The 18504-nt window shown below is 45.9% G+C and overlaps 1 protein-coding gene across 1 annotated transcript; it reads right to left on the bottom strand.

Moving 5' to 3' along the window:
• Window positions 1-1007: 1007 nt before the first annotated feature.
• On the bottom strand, window positions 1008-4531 carry LOC117468683 (PR domain zinc finger protein 5-like; the record flags this gene model as incomplete). Its single annotated transcript, XM_034112906.1, is given in 3 exon segments — window positions 1008-1130; window positions 3094-3177; window positions 4291-4531. Coding segments are annotated over 3 exon segments (300 nt in total), but the record flags the coding sequence as incomplete, so codon positions are not given.
• Between the last annotated feature and the right edge of the window lie 13973 nt (window positions 4532-18504).

The raw sequence follows: 18504 nt of genomic DNA, 5'->3' as shown, positions 1-18504 counted from the left end.
CATAAATAAAGCAGCGACTGTATTCGCCATGACACAGGCAGTCTGTGGTTTGTACTTGTTTAACTTCTGTCTAGTTTCTGAACAGATATGAGGAGCTGTGAGCTCTGAGTGCTAACAGCTAACGGCTGTGTTGGTTTTCTGGGGTTCTCATTGAAGATGACGTCACGGCTCCGCCTACACTGCGTTACTATAGTAACTACCCCAGTTCCTAAACTGTAATGGAAATGCGCCATAAAGTGAGCCAGTCCTAACGAGGCCCTGCCATACCGAGCGAGGCCGAGCGAGGCCGTGTAGTGGAAACGCGCCATTAGAGAGAGAGATGTTGAAGCTGCTTCTTATCATGAACACTTTCTAGTCTCTTCATTTCTCTCATAACTCCATGTCTCTGTTTGCTGCAGACACTCCTGATCTGAGGCCTGACATTACATCTTTAGAGACCTCCTCCTCTCCTCCTCTCTGAGTTCCTCCTCCCTCCTCCTCCCTCCTCCTCTCTGAATTCCTCCTCCCTCCTCCTCTCCTCCCTCCTCCAGGTGAGTTCCTCCTCTCTCCTCCCTCCTCCTCTCTGAGTTCCTCCTCCCTCCTCCAGGTGAGTCCCTCCTCCCTCCTCCTCTCCTCCCTCCTCCTCTCCTCCCTCCTCCTCCCTGAGTTCCTCCTCCTCCCTCCTCCTCTCCTCCCTCCTCCAGGTGAGTTCCTCCCTCCTCCCTCCTCCTCTCCTCCCTCCTCTTCTCCTCCCTCCTCCTCTCCTCCCTCCTCCTCTCCTCCTCTCCTCCCTCCTCCTCCTCCCTCCTCCTCTCTGAGTTCCTCCTCCCTCCTCCTCTCCTCCTCTCCTCCTCTCCTCCTCTCCTCCCTCCTCCTCTCTGAGTTCCTCCTCCCTCCTCCTCTCCTCCCTCCCTCCTCCTCTCCTCCCTCCCTCCTCCTCCTCCTCTCCTCCCTCCTCCTCTCCTCTCCTCTCCTCCCTCCTCCCTCTCCTCTCCTCTCTCCTCCAGGTGAGTTCAGAGGGAGCTTACCTGGATGGCGGCCAGGTTCTTCTGCTCCTGAGACGGCGCCTGGTGCACGAAGCGCAGCCAGTTAGCGTAGCGCGGGTTGCTAGCATCCAGGATGTACAGCACGTCTCCTTTACTGCTACGCACCTGCAGGACAACAACAACAACAACAACAACAACAGGGATTATTCTGCTGCCTTCGTGTTCCTGCATCAAAGTGTGTTGTTCTCAGATGTGAACGTCCTGTGCTGCTGCTGATAGCACAACATGAGGACTCTTTAAAGAGACCTGAGGACTCTTTAAAGAGACCTGAGGAAAGAGACCTGAGGACTCTTTAAAGAGACCTGAGGAAAGAGACCTGAGGACTCTTTAAAGAGACCTGAGGACTCTTTAAAGAGACCTGAGGAAAGAGAACTGAGGACTCTTTAAAGAGACCTGAGGAAAGAGACCTGAGGACTCTTTAAAGAGACCTGAGGACTCTTTAAAGAGACCTGAGGAAAGAGACCTGAGGACTCTTTAAAGAGACCTGAGGAAAGAGACCTGAGGACTCTTTAAAGAGACCTGAGGAAAGAGACCTGAGGACTCTTTAAAGAGACCTGAGGAAAGAGACCTGAGGACTCTTTAAAGAGACCTGAGGACTCTTTAAAGAGTCATGAGGACTCTTTAAAGAGACCTGAGGACTCTTTAAAGAGACCTGAGGAAAGAGACCTGAGGACTCTTTAAAGAGACCTGAGGAAAGAGACCTGAGGACTCTTTAAAGAGACCTGAGGAAAGAGACCTGAGGACTCTTTAAAGAGACCTGAGGACTCTTTAAAGAGTCATGAGGACTCTTCAAAGAGACCTGAGGAAAGAGACCTGAGGACTCTTTAAAGAGTCATGAGGACTCTTTAAAGAGACCTGAGGACTCTTTAAAGAGACCTGAGGAAAGAGACCTGAGGACTCTTTAAAGAGACCTGAGGACTCTTTAAAGAGACCTGAGGAAAGAGACCTGAGGACTCTTTAAAGAGTCATGAGGACTCTTTAAAGAGACCTGAGGACTCTTTAAAGAGACCTGAGGAAAGAGACCTGAGGACTCTTTAAAGAGACCTGAGGAAAGAGACCTGAGGACTCTTTAAAGAGACCTGAGGAAAGAGACCTGAGGACTCTTTAAAGAGACCTGAGGAAAGAGACCTGAGGACTCTTTAACGAGACCTGAGGACTCTTTAAAGAGTCATGAGGACTCTTCAAAGAGACCTGAGGAAAGAGACCTGAGGACTCTTTAAAGAGACCTGAGGAAAGAGACCTGAGGACTCTTTAAAGAGACCTGAGGACTCTTTAAAGAGACCTGAGGAAAGAGACCTGAGGACTCTTTAAAGAGACCTGAGGAAAGAGACCTGAGGACTCTTTAAAGAGACCTGAGGAAAGAGACCTGAGGACTCTTTAAAGAGACCTGAGGAAAGAGACCTGAGGACTCTTTAACGAGACCTGAGGACTCTTTAAAGAGTCATGAGGACTCTTCAAAGAGACCTGAGGAAAGAGACCTGAGGACTCTTTAAAGAGTCATGAGGACTCTTTAAAGAGACCTGAGGACTCTTTAAAGAGACCTGAGGAAAGAGACCTGAGGACTCTTTAAAGAGACCTGAGGACTCTTTAAAGAGACCTGAGGAAAGAGACCTGAGGACTCTTTAAAGAGTCATGAGGACTCTTTAAAGAGACCTGAGGACTCTTTAAAGAGACCTGAGGACTCTTTAAAGAGTCCTGAGGTGCTTGGTCTGAAAGGTAAACACGTGTTCCCTTCATCCTGCTGACTGTGTCTCTGGAGCAGGGTGGAGGAGGGTCTGAGCTGCATGCTGCACAAGGAGACGGTTTACTTCATGTTATTTCATATGCATGTTGTCATGTTGAATGAATCTGTTCGGAGAGCAGCGAGCTCCATCAGACCTCCTCCATCAGGAGGAGCAGCTTCAGAAAGGATGTACAGAAACACAAAGGTTCCTCATGAAGAAACCTCTTCACAACAACACGTGCAGCGTTTAGAGAACCTTCAGCAACTTGAGGAGACATGGCAGCGTTCTGAAACGTTCACATGTGATGATGTGTAATAATAATATAATAATATAAAAGCCCCCACCTCCCACATCAGCCGGGTGTCCAGACTCTCGTCCAGCTCCCCAGGAAGCTTCTTCTCTCCGGCAAACGGACCGAACTTCTCTCCCTTTGAGACAAACACACGGCCATTTATCAAACATGAGCACGGACATGTATAATAACACCCTGATGTAAAGTGCATATATCTGAACACATGACACCCTGATGTAAAGTGCATATATCTGAACACATGACACCCTGATGTAAAGTGCATATATCTGAACACATGACACCCTGATGTAAAGTGCATATATCTGAACACATGACACCCTGATGTAAAGTGCATATATCAGAGCATCTGAACACCTGGGACTCATTCAATGTATTTTCTGACTTTTAACATGAATCTAGAAAATGATCTGCAGTTAAATCGATAATATAAATACTCTAGTGGGGCGTCCACAGGGCTCTATAGTGTAGTAGTATGTATATATGTATATATATATATATATATATATATATATATATATATATATATATACACAGTGTATTTACTGCACACCTTTCCCCTTTCTTCCTGAAGAGCATAAAATCCAGGGGGCGTGGCCAAACTCTGTGTTGCATTCATGTTCACTACAAAGCTGCTCTCCCCACACATTTAAATAACACAACTCTGCAGACCCTGAACGCCTCACGCCTTCTTTTGAACCCTGACAGCAGTGGAGGGGGGGGGGGGGGTTAGGTATAAATCTGTCTGAGTGTATACAGAGAACTACTAGAAAAACACACACACACACACACACACACACACACACACACACACACACACACACACACACACACACACACACACACACACACACACACACACACACACACACACACACACACACACACACACACACACACACACACACACACACACACACACACACACTCCTACAGACACACACACACACTCCTACAGACACACACTCCTGCAGACACACACACTCTCCTACAGACACACACACACTCCTGCAGACACACTCCTGCAGACACACACACTCCTGCAGACACACACACACTCCTGCATACACACACTCTCCTGCAGACAGAGGAGCAGCTACGTGGCAGATGACGTCACAGCCTGCCTCGCGCAGAGCAGCAACAGAAACAGTAAAACTGAACAAACACACAGATTTTATAAAGAGTCCCGGATGTAAAGTGGTCTCAAAGTGTCTCTCTAAGAGTCCCGAACCTTTCTGACCCTCCTCGCGGTGAACAGCCCGACCCCGTCCTGGACTCGAGACGCTTTCAGGGAGAACCGGTCCGGGACGTACATGCCCAGCATGGTGCCGGTCCGGGGGTCACAGGACCGGGTTCAGAGGACCGGGTCCGCGGGTCTGATCCGGGACGGAACCGGGCTCACAGGACCGGGTTCAGAGCACCATGTTCCGGGTTAATAGCGCAGATTCGGTCCTCCTCAGATCCGGGTCCTGCTGTCCTCCTGCTGCTCACAGTCGCTCCTGATTGGTCCAAAGTTTGTAACCAGAGGATACCTGCCGGAAGTGCCTGCAGACACCAATACTGCAGAAACACTGTATACTGAATACTCTGAATACTGCAGAAATATACTGCAGATACACTCTGAATATATACTGAATACTGCAGAAACACTGTATACTGAATACTCTGAATACTGCAGAAATATACTGCAGATATACTCTGAATATATACTGAATACTGCAGAAACCCTGTATACTGAATACTCTGAATATATACTGAATACTGCAGAAACCCTGTATACTGAATACTCTGAATATATACTGAATACTGCAGAAACCCTGTATACTGAATACTCTGAATATATACTGAATACTCTGAATATATACTGAATACTCTGAATCTATACTGAATACTCTGAATATATACTGAATACTGCAGAAACACTGTATACTGAATACTCTGAATATTCTGTATATAACATGAGACATGTGCACAACAGTTACTTTGCACATCTTTAACCCTGTGAGGCCCACGGTTGTAATTTTAAACATTACATTAAGCTGTCCTAAAGACTACATTGACATAAGTCCTTCTGTTCAGCCTCACCATGCTACTGGGTAGTACATGTGTGTGTAGGTCCTTCTGTTCAGCCTCACCATGCTACTGGGTAGTACATGTGTGTGTAGGTCCCGCCCTCTGGAGCATACTCTCACACAACTTCCCAATCTTCAAACGAGCAACATCTCCTTGTGTTATTGGACTGGATGTGTCAGATAGTCAGATGCCTCTGTGATTATTACAATGTCTAGAACATGTACATATTTAGTTTTTGTGGAATACATTCATCAAATGTGATTTTGAGCAGCTTATGTCTTTGTTGTAATAATACTGGGTCAGTGTGGTAGTCAGAATAGCATGAGCACCTGGCATGGACCCCGCCCTCCTTATATGTTCACATGTGGAAATAAAACACTAATAGAAATATAATGTCTTTGATAATTCACTATAACTAAGTTCTAAATGTGTCCTCTGTTAAAATGTTGAATTAAGACCAGAATTGAATAAATTAACATTATTTCTGATAAAAGTTTGTGAAATTATATCTCTAACAATATTTTAAACTCTACATGTATCTTATCAGTTAATTAGTTACAATACATTGAACTCTTCTCTGGTTCTGCAGACACAGTTCTTTCTGAGATGTGTTGGGACACTTGGACGTATCCCTTTTAGTATGATGATTAGCCTGTTAGCATTAGCCAGACTGCATTGTGTGACTTGTTGAGCTGGTCTACCTGCATGTGTGGGTGGAGGTATTGCTTTTATTATGATAATAGGCTAAGCCAGGTAGTATCGTGTGATTCACGTGTACAATGTAAATAGGATTCAGATGCTTGTTGCATCGGGACACCTGGAAGGGGGGGGGTGCATGCATTCCTTTTAGTATGTTAATAGGCTAAGCCAGACAGAATGAACGCTTATCCCACCACCCTATCTATTCCTTCAGGTAATCTATTACAATATAATAAGCATATGTATTATTGATACATATTTATGAATGACTTTTTCCATTCCAGAATGCCACCAGCAAAGAGAGGTCCTCGATTCAGTGTGCAGGATGTGATGCCATCCAAAACGGAGAAAGTGGGTGAGAACTGGAATCTCTGGAATGATCTGTGGCTTTGAAGTGTACCGAGGCAGTGCCAATGGGATACGAGCCAAGTCTGAACTTGGATTGTCGGGTGATGTTGTGATGAAGCTTGCCTCCACGCTTCCAGAAGGTCAGAACTACAAGATCTACGCAGACAACTACTTCACCTGTGTGCCATTGGTAGTGAAGCTCCTTGATCGTGGGATTCATTATGTGGGAACAGCCAGGCAGGTGCGCTGACCCAGCTGTAACCTTGAAGAGGAGAAGAGCTTGAAGAAAAAAGGGAGAGGAAGCTTTGACATCCGAGTGGAGGCCAACCACAACATCTGTGCTGTCAAATGTTATGACAGCAGAGCGGTCACACTTGTCTCATCCTTTGCTGGACCACAGCCTGTGCAGAACATTCAACGCTGGGACAAAGCCAACAACACCTCAAGGTTCAAGGTTCTTTATTGTCAATCTGACATAGCTACAGAGTAATTATGTAGTTGAAAATCTTATGTCACAGGCTTCTCCAACAATGCAACATAATAACATAACATAATAACAATAAGAGCAAGAGCAATACAAAAATAATAATAGTTATAAAAATGAAATAAAGTTATGATGTGGAATAGTGCAGTATGAGTCTATATACAAGTTATTGGAATGATATATATATATTAGGTATTAGATACATACTACTGAGTAGCAGTTGAATGTTTGATGTTGTTTCAACAGTTCAATTGTTTAACAGTCTCACTGCCCGCGGGAAGAAACTGTCTCCGAATCTTCTTGTCCTTGCCAGGATGCTGCGGTAACGTCTGCCAGACGGCAACAGAAAGAACAGTTTGTGGCTGGGGTGATGGGGGTCTTTGATAATCCGTAGTGATTTCTTCCTGAGCCGCTGGGAGTAAAGGTCCTCCATGGATGGCAGCTCCGTCCTGGTGATGTGCTGTGCAGTTTTCACCACCCTCTGTAAAGCCTTACGATCGAGGTCGGTGCAGCTGCCGTACCAGGCCGTCATGCTGCCAGTGAGGATACTCTCTATCGTGCACCTGTAGAAGTTGCAGAGTATCCTGGAATCCATTTTGAACCTCCTCAGCCTGCGGAGGAAGAAGAGCCGCTGTCGAGCTTTCTTGGTGATGGTGGTGGTGTGAAGAGACCATGTCAGGTCCTCAGTGATGTGGACCCCAAGGAACCTGAAGCTTTTGACTCTCTCCACCGTAGTCCCATTGATGGCGATGGGGGCGTGTCCCTCTCCCTGCTGCTTCCTGTAGTCCACAATCAGCTCCTTTGTTTTGCTGATGTTGAGATGGAGGTTGTTCTCCTGGCACCAAGATGTCAGGTTTTCGACCTCCTCTCTGTACGCCGTCTCGTGGCCGTCTGTGATCTGGCCGATGACGGTCGTGTCATCAGCAAACTTCACGATGGTGTTGGAGCTGTGTGTGGCCACGCAGTCGTGGGTGAACAGGGAGTAGAGGAGAGGGCTGAGCACGCAGCCTTGAGGGGCTCCGGTGTTAAGAATCAGGGTGGAGGATGTGATATTTCCCACCCGCACTGCCTGGGGTCTGCCCGTCAGGAAGTTCAGGATCCAGTCACAGAGGGCGCTGTTGAGCCCGAGGTCTCTGAGCTTGATGGCCAGCTTGGAGGGCACAATGGTATTGAATGCTGAACTGTAGTCAATGAACAGCATTCTCACATATGTGTTCCTGTTCTTCGGGTCCAGGTGTGAGAGGGCAGTGTGGAGGGTGAGGGCTATGGCGTCGTCTGTGGACCTGTTTGCTCTGTAGGCAAACTGCAGGGGGTCCAGAGATTCAGGGAGGGAGGAGGTGATGAATAATTTGACTAACCGCTCAAAGCACTTCATTATGATGGAGGTGAGTGCTACTGGGCGGTAGTCGTTGGGGCAGGTGATGATTGTCTTTTTGGGGACAGGAATGATGGTGGAGTGTTTAAAACATGTGGGGACTACAGACTGCAGCAGGGACCTGTTGAAGATGTCTGTGAACACCTCTGCCAGCTGAACTGCACACACCCTGAGAACACGGCCAGGGATGCCATCAGGTCCAGGAGCCTTGTGTGGGTTAACACTTTTAAAGGATTTACACACATCTGCCCTATTTAAAACAAAAGGGCAGTGTAGCTCCTGGTCCCTCTGTACCTCCACAGCCCGGCTGCTCTCAAAGCGTGCAAAAAAACTGTTTAGCTCGTCTGGGAGAGATGCGCACGCAGACACTCCCGCAGCACCCCCCGCTGCTCCTTTGTAGTCAGTCATTGTCCTTAGTCCCGCCCACATATTCCTAGTGTTACAGCCTTTGAAGTCAGATTCCACCTTGTCTTTGTACTGTCTCTTTGCATTTTTAATTGCTCTCCGGAGATCATACCTAGACTTCCTGTACTCCTCCAAATCTCCCGCTGTGTGCGCGAGAGTGCGCGCTTTCAGTTTGCCGCGCACCTCACCGTTTACCCAGGGCTTTTGATTTGGGAATGTCCGTACAGAAACCTTCGGTACCACGTCATCGATGCATTTCCCAATGTAGCAGATGACAGTGTCCGTGTGTGTGTTGATGTTATTGTCCTCAAACACACTCCAATCCGTAGATGCAAAGCAATCCTGCAGTGCTGAATCTGACTCCTCGCTCCATCGTTGTACTGTCCTTGTTACCGGTCTGTCCCTTTTAAGTTTCTGCTTGTACGCAGGCAACAACAGTAGTGAGATATGGTCTGATTTGCCGAAGGGAGGGCGAGGGAGAGCCTTATATCCATTCCGGAAAGGGGAATAAACATGGTCCAGTATGTTTCCCCCGCGCGTCGGGAAGTTGATGTGTTGGTAATATTTTGGCAAAACCTTCTTCATGTTGGCGGTGTTGAAATCTCCGGCCACAACGAACGCCGCATCTGGCCGTGAAGTCTCGGTTTTATCAATAAACCCAAACAGCTGATCGAGTGCCGTGTTGTTGTCGGCGAGTGGCTGCGGCGGGATATACACTGCTGTTATCACAACAGATGTGAATTCCCTCGGCAGATGGAAGGCCCGACATGAGATCATGAGGTGCTCTAGCTGTGCGGAACAGTCCGATGAAATAATCTTCACATCTGAGCACCAGTTGTTGTTAGTCATTACACACACACCGCCTCCCTTACTTTCCCCGAGTTAGCAGTCCGGTCCTGACGAAAAATAGAGAATCCATCAGGGACAATGGCGGAGTCCGGGATAGCGGGGTTGAGCCAAGTCTCAGTGAGAATTAACACGTTACAGTTCTTAATGTCCCGTTGAAAAGCAATCCGGCTTCTGAGTTCATCTAGCTTATTTTCAATGGATTGAACATTAGCCAGAAGAATACTCGGAAGAGGGGGCCGATTCTCTCGTTTCCTCAGTCTGACCAGCAACCCGGCCCGGCATCCCCGCTTTGTCTTCTTCTTGCGTCTCTCAGGTAGAACAGCAACAGGTAGCCATGGTGAATCTCCATTGTTTGTCGGAGGGTTAATATTGTCCACGAAGTTTCGCAATTGGAGAAGTTCCTCTCTGCTATATTGTATGGCAGAGTAGGTGCGGTCGGCTAGCATGTTGCGAACCATGTTAAAAGTAAAACGGCAAAAGTAAAAGAAATATGTACAAAATACGAAAATGGGCAAAGTTGGAGAGGAGCACATAGACGATGCGGCCATCTTCACCGGCGCATCACACGAACCTACGTAGAAGTTGAGAGGCCTTCCATTGTGGGTACGTACAACAAGTACATGGGAGGTGTGGATTTGTTGGACTCGTTTACGGCCAAATATAAGTTCCCCATGAAGTCCCGATGCTGGTACGTGTACATCTTCTGGCACACCGTCATCCTTAGGCGCGTTCACACCGCAGTACTTTTCCCACTTTAGTTCCGATATAGTTCTGAAATGTCGCGTTCACACCAAAAAGAGCCAGAACTAAAATTAGTTAATCAGAACCTTTTCACCCCCTTTTCCGTCCCTGCTAGAGAGCAGGTACTTTCGTGAGAGAAAGAGGTTCCTCTGTCTGATTGGCTGGGCGGATTGCAAACCACGCCCCGTACAACTAAAAAAAACTTTTGTGAAGCCGTCATTTTATTATCCTGGCATTAGCATTATTAGCATTAGCATTAGCCCAGCGCAGAAACGCAGAGAGACTAACTTATGGCAACACAAAAGAAAGCATGGGAGCGGTGGAGATGAGGAGGTGTCGGCGTTCTGGCGATTTACTCTGAAGTTGTTTGCGGCCTGCCAGTAAACCCAAAGCAGAAGAAGAAGAAGTGACGTCAGCGGCTTCATTTGCCTAATCCTCCCTCAGGAACTTATTCCGGTGTGAACGCGATCTGTACTTAGTTCATGAGAACTAAAGAGTTCTGATGAACTAAGTACTGATGAACCTTTGTGGGAAAAGTACTGCGGTGTGAACGCGCCTCATGCTGTGATCAGCGCCTGATGGAGCAGGAGATCCTGACCAGGAGACAGCTTCAGGCAGATCTAGCATCCTCTCTCATCCTGGTAAGAATGCATTTCTGCTATTTGTGGTTTGTAATATTGTTTTATACTTCACTGTAATATGTTTGACTTGTATCCTAATGTATTTTTGACATGTATCTTGATTGATTCTGTTCTAATCAGGTGAACACAACTCCTCTGAAAACACCAAAGAGAGGACGACCATCTTCAGGCAACGGGAGCCCAGCAGCGACAGTGACATCAAGGAGCCAGTTGAATGCTCAGAAGAGACCCTCCTCAGGTGATGGGAGTCCACCAGACGGGTTCCCATCCAAGAGATCACAACCTCCACTGGATGTACGCAAGGACCTAGTGGCACATGTTCCAGTGAAGACAAAGAGAGGACGCTGCAGACGCTGCAGACGCTGCAGACGCTGCAGACGCTGCAGTAAAGGGTACACACAATGCACCAAGTGTGGCGTCCGTCTCTGCTTTTCTGACGATAGGAACTGTTTTTGGGACGACCATTGTATTCATATTTAATAAATGACTATTCATAAAAAATATGACTGATGTGTGATTATTATTCATGCTATACTGATATAGGGCTAAGTAGGGCTATGCGATTATGGCAAAAATCATAATCACGATTATTTTGGTCAATAATTGATATCACGATTATTAAATACGATTATTCATTGACTTTGAAAACGTCAATTTATTGAACTTTAAAACAAATTAAAATAATAATTTGAACAGTATCTGTTTAACTGTTGATTACCCTGAACGTATAATTCAACTGAAAAACCAATACATAAAATAAATGATACATTTATATTTATATTTAAATAAATAATATCAAAATAATAAATACCAATAAAAAAGATCAACAAATATTTTGGAGCGCACTTCAACAAGCCACTAAACATATATAAATATGATAAATAAATTAGAATATAAAATAAATTAGATCAAATATGTTGCACTGTCACAACCTAGCAAAGCTAAATAATCGTTTTTTTCGATTATTTTGTTTTTGTAATTGTGGCAGGCCAAAATTGTAATTGCGATTAAAAAACGATTAATTGCACAGCCCTAGGGCTAAGTAAGCAATCAATCCTGCAAATCAACCCTTAGTTGTTCAATATATTTATTCAGACTATGTGAGTAGAGATACAGGAAGCTGCTCCCACCTAAGCCCAACGTTGCAGTATTACAACATTTCCATAAAAACGTACAAAAACTTACAAAATGTGAAACTCTTTCCTTTCTGCTCCAGAGGCTCAACAACATCTGAAAGGTCAAACAACTCAATTCTAATGTGTTTCTATATTTGGGCTTTACAGGGCTAATGTACTATATTTCAATGACTATATTTTATTATATTTTGTAATATCTTTTAATGTTATTATAGTTCACTTAAAATAGTTTTCTATCTGTGTTTTACATTTTTGTTTGACTTTGATGTCTGCACCACGACACCAAGTCAAATTCCTCGTACGTGTCAACCCACCTGGAGATAAACCTGGTTCTGATTCTAAATGTCAGTTTAACTATTATATTCTATAATCTGTATTCTGTATAGTCACGAGTACTGCAGATAAACACTGTATACTTTATACTGTATATCACATGTATACACAAAGGATGTCTGTAGACGTCATAATGGATATTTGTAATAGATTATTACAAAATGCAAAAAAGAATAACAACTTGCATTCATAGTGACGACTAATGAGTGAATACAAAGTGCAGATACATAATGATATACAAACACAGCAGTATTGTTACTTTAAGTATTGCTATATTCAGTCACAATGTCAGCATTTAATAACCAGGTTGAATATCTTATTCATTAGTTAAATACTGTTTTAATGAAATTAATAAAGGTGAGTTGTAGCCAGCAACCAGTGGCCATTCAAGGAACTGCAGTTCGTTTTTGACCTTTCTTCACAGGATTTGCAGCTTGGTATATATATATATTTTCTTATAAAAATCATCTCTGCTGACCCACCAGTGAGTCTGCCAGAGACCCTGCAGTTTATCATTAAGGCTCTAAAGGAACTACAGCACGGTCACATGACTTCACGTCACCACCGCTAAGCTAAAGGTGGCTAATGTTGGGCTATAAAGGAACTACAGCACGATCACATGACTTCACGTCACCACCGCTAAGCTAAAGGAGGCTAATGTTGGGCTATAAAGGAACTACAGCACGGTCACATGACTTCACCACCGCTAAGCTAAAGGAGGCTAATGTTGGGCTATAAAGGAACTACAACACGGTCACATGACTTCACGTCACCACCGCTAAGCTAAAGGTGGCTAATGTTGGGCTATAAAGAACTACAGCACGGTCACATGACTTCACGTCACCACCGCTAAGCTAAAGGTGGCTAATGTTGGGCTATAAAGAACTACAGCACGGTCACATGACTTCACGTCACCACCGCTAAGCTAAAGGAGGCTAATGTTGGGCTATAAAGGAACTACAGCACGGTCACATGACTTCACGTCACCACCGCTAAGCTAAAGGAGGCTAATGTTGGGCTATAAAGGAACTACAGCACGGTCACATGATTTCACGTCACCACCGCTAAGCTAAAGGAGGCTAATGTTGGGCTATAAAGGAACTACAGCACGGTCACATGACTTCACGTCACCACCGCTAAGCTAAAGGTGGCTAATGTTGGGCTATAAAGGAACTACAGCACGGTCACATGACTTCACGTCACCACCGCTAAGCTAAAGGTGGCTAATGTTGGGCTATAAAGGAACTACAACACGGTCACATGACTTCACGTCACCACCGCTAAGCTAAAGGCGGCTAATGTTGGGCTATAAAGAACTACAGCACGGTCACATGACTTCACGTCACCACCGCTAAGCTAAAGGCGGCTAATGTTGGGCTATAAAGAACTACAGCACGGTCACATGACTTCACGTCACCACCGCTAAGCTAAAGGAGGCTAATGTTGGGCTATAAAGGAACTACAGCACGGTCACATGACTTCACGTCACGACCGCTAAGGCTAGGACAGGAAGTGAAGAAATGCTGAGTCATGGCAGGGTTTTAGGACTCATTGCTTTTATTGGAAGTCACCAAAATGGAGGAAACAGAAAGTAGGGAATTGTCGCCCGGTTTCAGTCTGCTGGAGGAGAATCTCCAGCTTGTAATGACGTGTTAACAAACCTATAAACCCTTCACATTGTGCCTTTAAACAGAGTTATTTTTAACCCTGAGAAGATGAAGCTGAGGGAAAACTTGACATTTCAAAATAAAAGAGCTCAAAGTGAAGCCAGATGTTTCAGTGGTTACAGCTCGTCGATGTGCTCGTGTGAAGATGTTGTTTCCTGCCTCGCATTATCCTCACAAACACATTATCCTGACTGTCTGCTCTGTCCCTGAACACCTCTTCAGAAAGCCTGCCTTTAACATCAGAGTGTCAGCGCTGGGTTTCGTTTGTTTATCGCTCGTGTTTACGTCCGTTGTGTTCTGGCTGCCTCCTGATGTGTGAAGCATAGACTGGATCCTGATGATGTTTAGCTCAGAGTCTCCATCAGACTCCTTCATCCCTCCTTCATCCCTCCTTCATCCCTCCTTCATCCCTCCTTATAGTAGTAGAGATAGTGTGCTGCTCATCTGATTGCTTCCAGGCCTTATGATATCTAGTAGCATCTCAACATATAGACAGCGTCAAAAATGACCTCCATAGGAAATGAATGGGTCGATTATTTTCCTCCATGAGATAATACACAATCTACTCATTCCAAATATCAACAACATGTTAAGTTTGGAACATTTTCTCTGTATGTTTATTGCAGTTGAATGTTGTAGACCGGTACTCTGAGACATTAATGTAAGAGCAGTTCAAAAAGACCCTCACATTTTACCGGAAAACCAGAGTAAGGGGGGAGAAAGGAACCAGAAAGGAGGGTTAAGATGGGGGAGGGAGGAGGGTTTAGATGGGGGAGAGAGTGTCCCCCCAGGTCTCTGTTTGGTGTCTCCAGGTCATGTTCTGATCCAGGTATTAAGACATTAGAGGGGGTCTTACACACTGAGAGGGTCTTTGTGATGTCCTGACCTCTGAAGACCCTCCATCCCATTAACCCTCACTCAGCTTTCACTCAGATCAGGGTCAACCCCCCACACTCTGATCTCCAACACCTGCACAACAAACACACACACACACACACACACACACACACACACACACACACACACACACACACACACACACACACACACACACACACACACACACATGCCATGTCTCCTGAAGCTGCTGAATGTTCTCTAAACGCTGCACGTGTTGTTCTGAAGATGTTTCTTCATGAGGAACATTTGGGTTTCTATATCTGCATCCTTTCTGAAGCTGTTCCTCCTGATGGAGGAGGTTGGTACCTGTTGGCCTCCGATGGACTGCGACTGCATTTCATTGCACAGCCTTCTGTTGCAGAATGACAATCAACGACCTTTGAATCTGAAAAGGTTAAAGGATCAGAGTTATTATGATTCAGCCTGAAGGGGACATGGATATTGAATTGTTGTTGAGATATTAGCGTGTGGATGAAATAAAGCCGTTCTGCAACACGTGTGAAACACATCTCTTCTGTCTCCTGCATCTCTTGTGGCGCCTGGAGTCTTTGTTCCTGGCTGAGTCCGTGTGTCTGAGAGAAGCTTTCCATGCTCTGGATCTGTGACGCCAGCCAGCGCTCAGACAGAGATGCATTCAGGGCTCACAAATCTCCCGTGATAAAGTCTTTCTCTTAAACTAAACAAAGACATTTGAACCATAAATCCTGCAGGACGGAGTCTTTGAAAGAACCGCAGTCTCCGAGGGCCAAGAGCTACAGAAACCACAGCTAGGACACCACGGCGGAGACATACATACTCTCAGAGTTTCTTTATGAAAGTAAATATTTTCTCTGGAGGGAAACCTCAGCTGCTTCACACACACACACACACACACACACACACACACACACACACACACACACACACACACACACACACACACACACACACACACACACACACACACCTCCCTCACTGTTTCAAGGCCGAACAGCAAAGCGTTTCCTGAAGCTCGAGGTCACGGGATAAACGTGTTTTTATTCCACAAGCCGGCGACTAACGGACGTCTTCAGAGAGAAAATTACTGTACTGATGAATCGTGAGAAATGACTGCCACTTACAGAGGGGGGGACCACCCTACAGTTACACACACACACACACACACACACACACACACACACACACACACACACACACACACACACACACACACACACACACACACACACACACACACACACACACGGATCACACTTAAAGGTGGGGTAGGTAAGTTTGAGAAACCAGCTCGAGATCGCTAGAATTTGAAAATGCACAGCCGGAAAAAATCTGCCACTTCCTCACAGAGCCCCTCCTCCAACACACGAACGCGCACATGACCAATGAGGGCACGAGATAAGTTTGTGCACAGATGGAAGGCTGACAGGCAGGTAGGCCATCCAGTTATTTTAGCCGGGCCGGCTCAGATGATTGGTCGTGCTTTTTACAGTACTACGGCTTCCACAGATGATATTCTTTATGGATTTTTTGTCAAAGCACTTAAGATATTCATTGCTATCTGGATGTTAAGAGCATTCCATGGAATATAACAAAAAGTGTATCTCGAGCCGGTTTCTCAAACTTACCTACCCCACCTTTAAGTGCATTATGTGAAGGATATTTCTGTGTCGACAACAAAAAGAAAATATTAAATTAATTTGTTTTAATCGTCGGACACTTTGAATACTTTGTGCAGTCGGGAATTTTCCCTTCATTAGTTACTTTAAGTCTCGTTGTAGCTAGATGGTGTGAGAGTCATTGACTATTTTCTAAGAGTCAGAATTTTGGGGGAAAAAAGTCAGATTTCCGAGATTATCAGAAAAAGGTCCGATTTTTTGGGAGAAAATACATAATTCATTTAATCTATTTTTTAAATTAACATTTTGGGAAACATTTTTAATGTTGAGATTTTTTCACATAAAGCGGCACGGTCACATAAAGGTCACATAAAGCGGCACGGTCACATAATGGTCACATAAAGCGGCACGGTCACATAAAGGTCACATAAAGCGGCACGGTCACATAAAGCGGCACGGTCACATAAAGCAACACGGTCACATAAAGCGGCACGGTCACATAAAGGTCACATGAACCAGCACGGTCACATAAAGGTCACATAAAGCAGCACGGTCACATAAAGCGGCACGGTCACATAAAGGTCACATAAAGCGGCACGGTCACATAAAGGTCACATAAAGCGGCACGGTCACATAAAGGTCACATAAAGCAGCACGGTCACATAAAGGTCACATAAAGCAGCACGGTCACATAAAGCGGCACGGTCACATAAAGCGGCACGGTCACATAAAGGTCACATAAAGCGGCACGGTCACATAAAGCAGGACCGGTCACATAAAGCGGCACGGTCACATAAAGCGGCACGGTCACATAAAGCAGGACCGGTCACATAAAGCGGCACGGTCACATCACGGTCACATAAAGCAGGACCGGTCACATAAAGCGGCACGGTCACATAAAGCAGGACCGGTCACATAAAGCAGGACCGGTCACATAAAGCGGCACGGTCACATCACGGTCACATAAAGCAGGACCGGTCACATAAAGCGGCACGGTCACATCACGGTCACATCACGGTCACATAAAGCGGCACGGTCACATAAAGCGGCACGGTCACATAAAGGTCACATAAAGCGGCACGGTCACATAAAGCAGGACCGGTCACATAAAGCGGCACGGTCACATCACGGTCACATAAAGCAGGACCGGTCACATAAAGCGGCACGGTCACATCACGGTCACATAAAGCAGGACCGGTCACATAAAGCGGCACGGTCACATCACGGTCACATAAAGCGGCACTGTCACATAAAGCGGCACGGTCACATAAAGGTCACATAAAGCGGCACGGTCACATAAAGCAGGACCGGTCACATAAAGCGGCACGGTCACATCACGGTCACATAAAGCAGGACCGGTCACATAAAGCGGCATGGTCACATCACGGTCACATAAAGCGGCACTGTCACATAAAGCGACACGGTCACATAAAGCGGCACGGTCACATCACGGTCACATAAAGCAGGACCGGTCACATAAAGCAGCACGGTCACATCACGGTCACATAAAGCAGCACGGTCACATAAAGCAGGACCGGTCACATAAAGCGGCACGGTCACATCACGGTCACATAAAGCAGCACGGTCACATAAAGCAGGACCGGTCACATAAAGCGGCACGGTCACATCACGGTCACATAAAGCGGCACGGTCACATAAAGGTCACATAAAGCAGCACGGTCACATCACGGTCACATAAAGCAGCACGGTCACATAAAGCAGGACCGGTCACATAAAGCGGCACGGTCACATCACGGTCACATAAAGCGGCACGGTCACATAAAGGTCACATAAAGCAGCACGGTCACATAAAGGTCACATAAAGCAGCACGGTCACATAAAGCAGGACCGGTCACATAAAGCGGCACGGTCACATCACGGTCACATAAAGCGGCACGGTCACATAAAGGTCACATAAAGCAGCACGGTCACATAAAGCAGCACGGTCACATAAAGCAGGACCGGTCACATAAAGGTCACATAAAGCAGCACGGTCACATAAAGGTCACATAAAGCAGCACGGTCACATAAAGCAGGACGGGTCACATAAAGCGGCACGGTCACATCACGGTCACATAAAGCGGCACGGTCACATAAAGGTCACATAAAGCAGCACGGTCACATAAAGCAGCACGGTCACATAAAGCAGGACCGGTCACATAAAGGTCACATAAAGCGGCACGGTCACATAAAGCAGGA

Source organism: Trematomus bernacchii, unplaced genomic scaffold, assembly GCF_902827165.1.
Source record: "Trematomus bernacchii unplaced genomic scaffold, fTreBer1.1, whole genome shotgun sequence".
In the NCBI taxonomy this organism is placed as follows: Eukaryota; Metazoa; Chordata; class Actinopteri; order Perciformes; family Nototheniidae; genus Trematomus; species Trematomus bernacchii.
The sequence above is the reverse complement of the archived record's forward strand: the minus strand, read 5'-3'. Positions and strand labels throughout refer to the sequence as shown.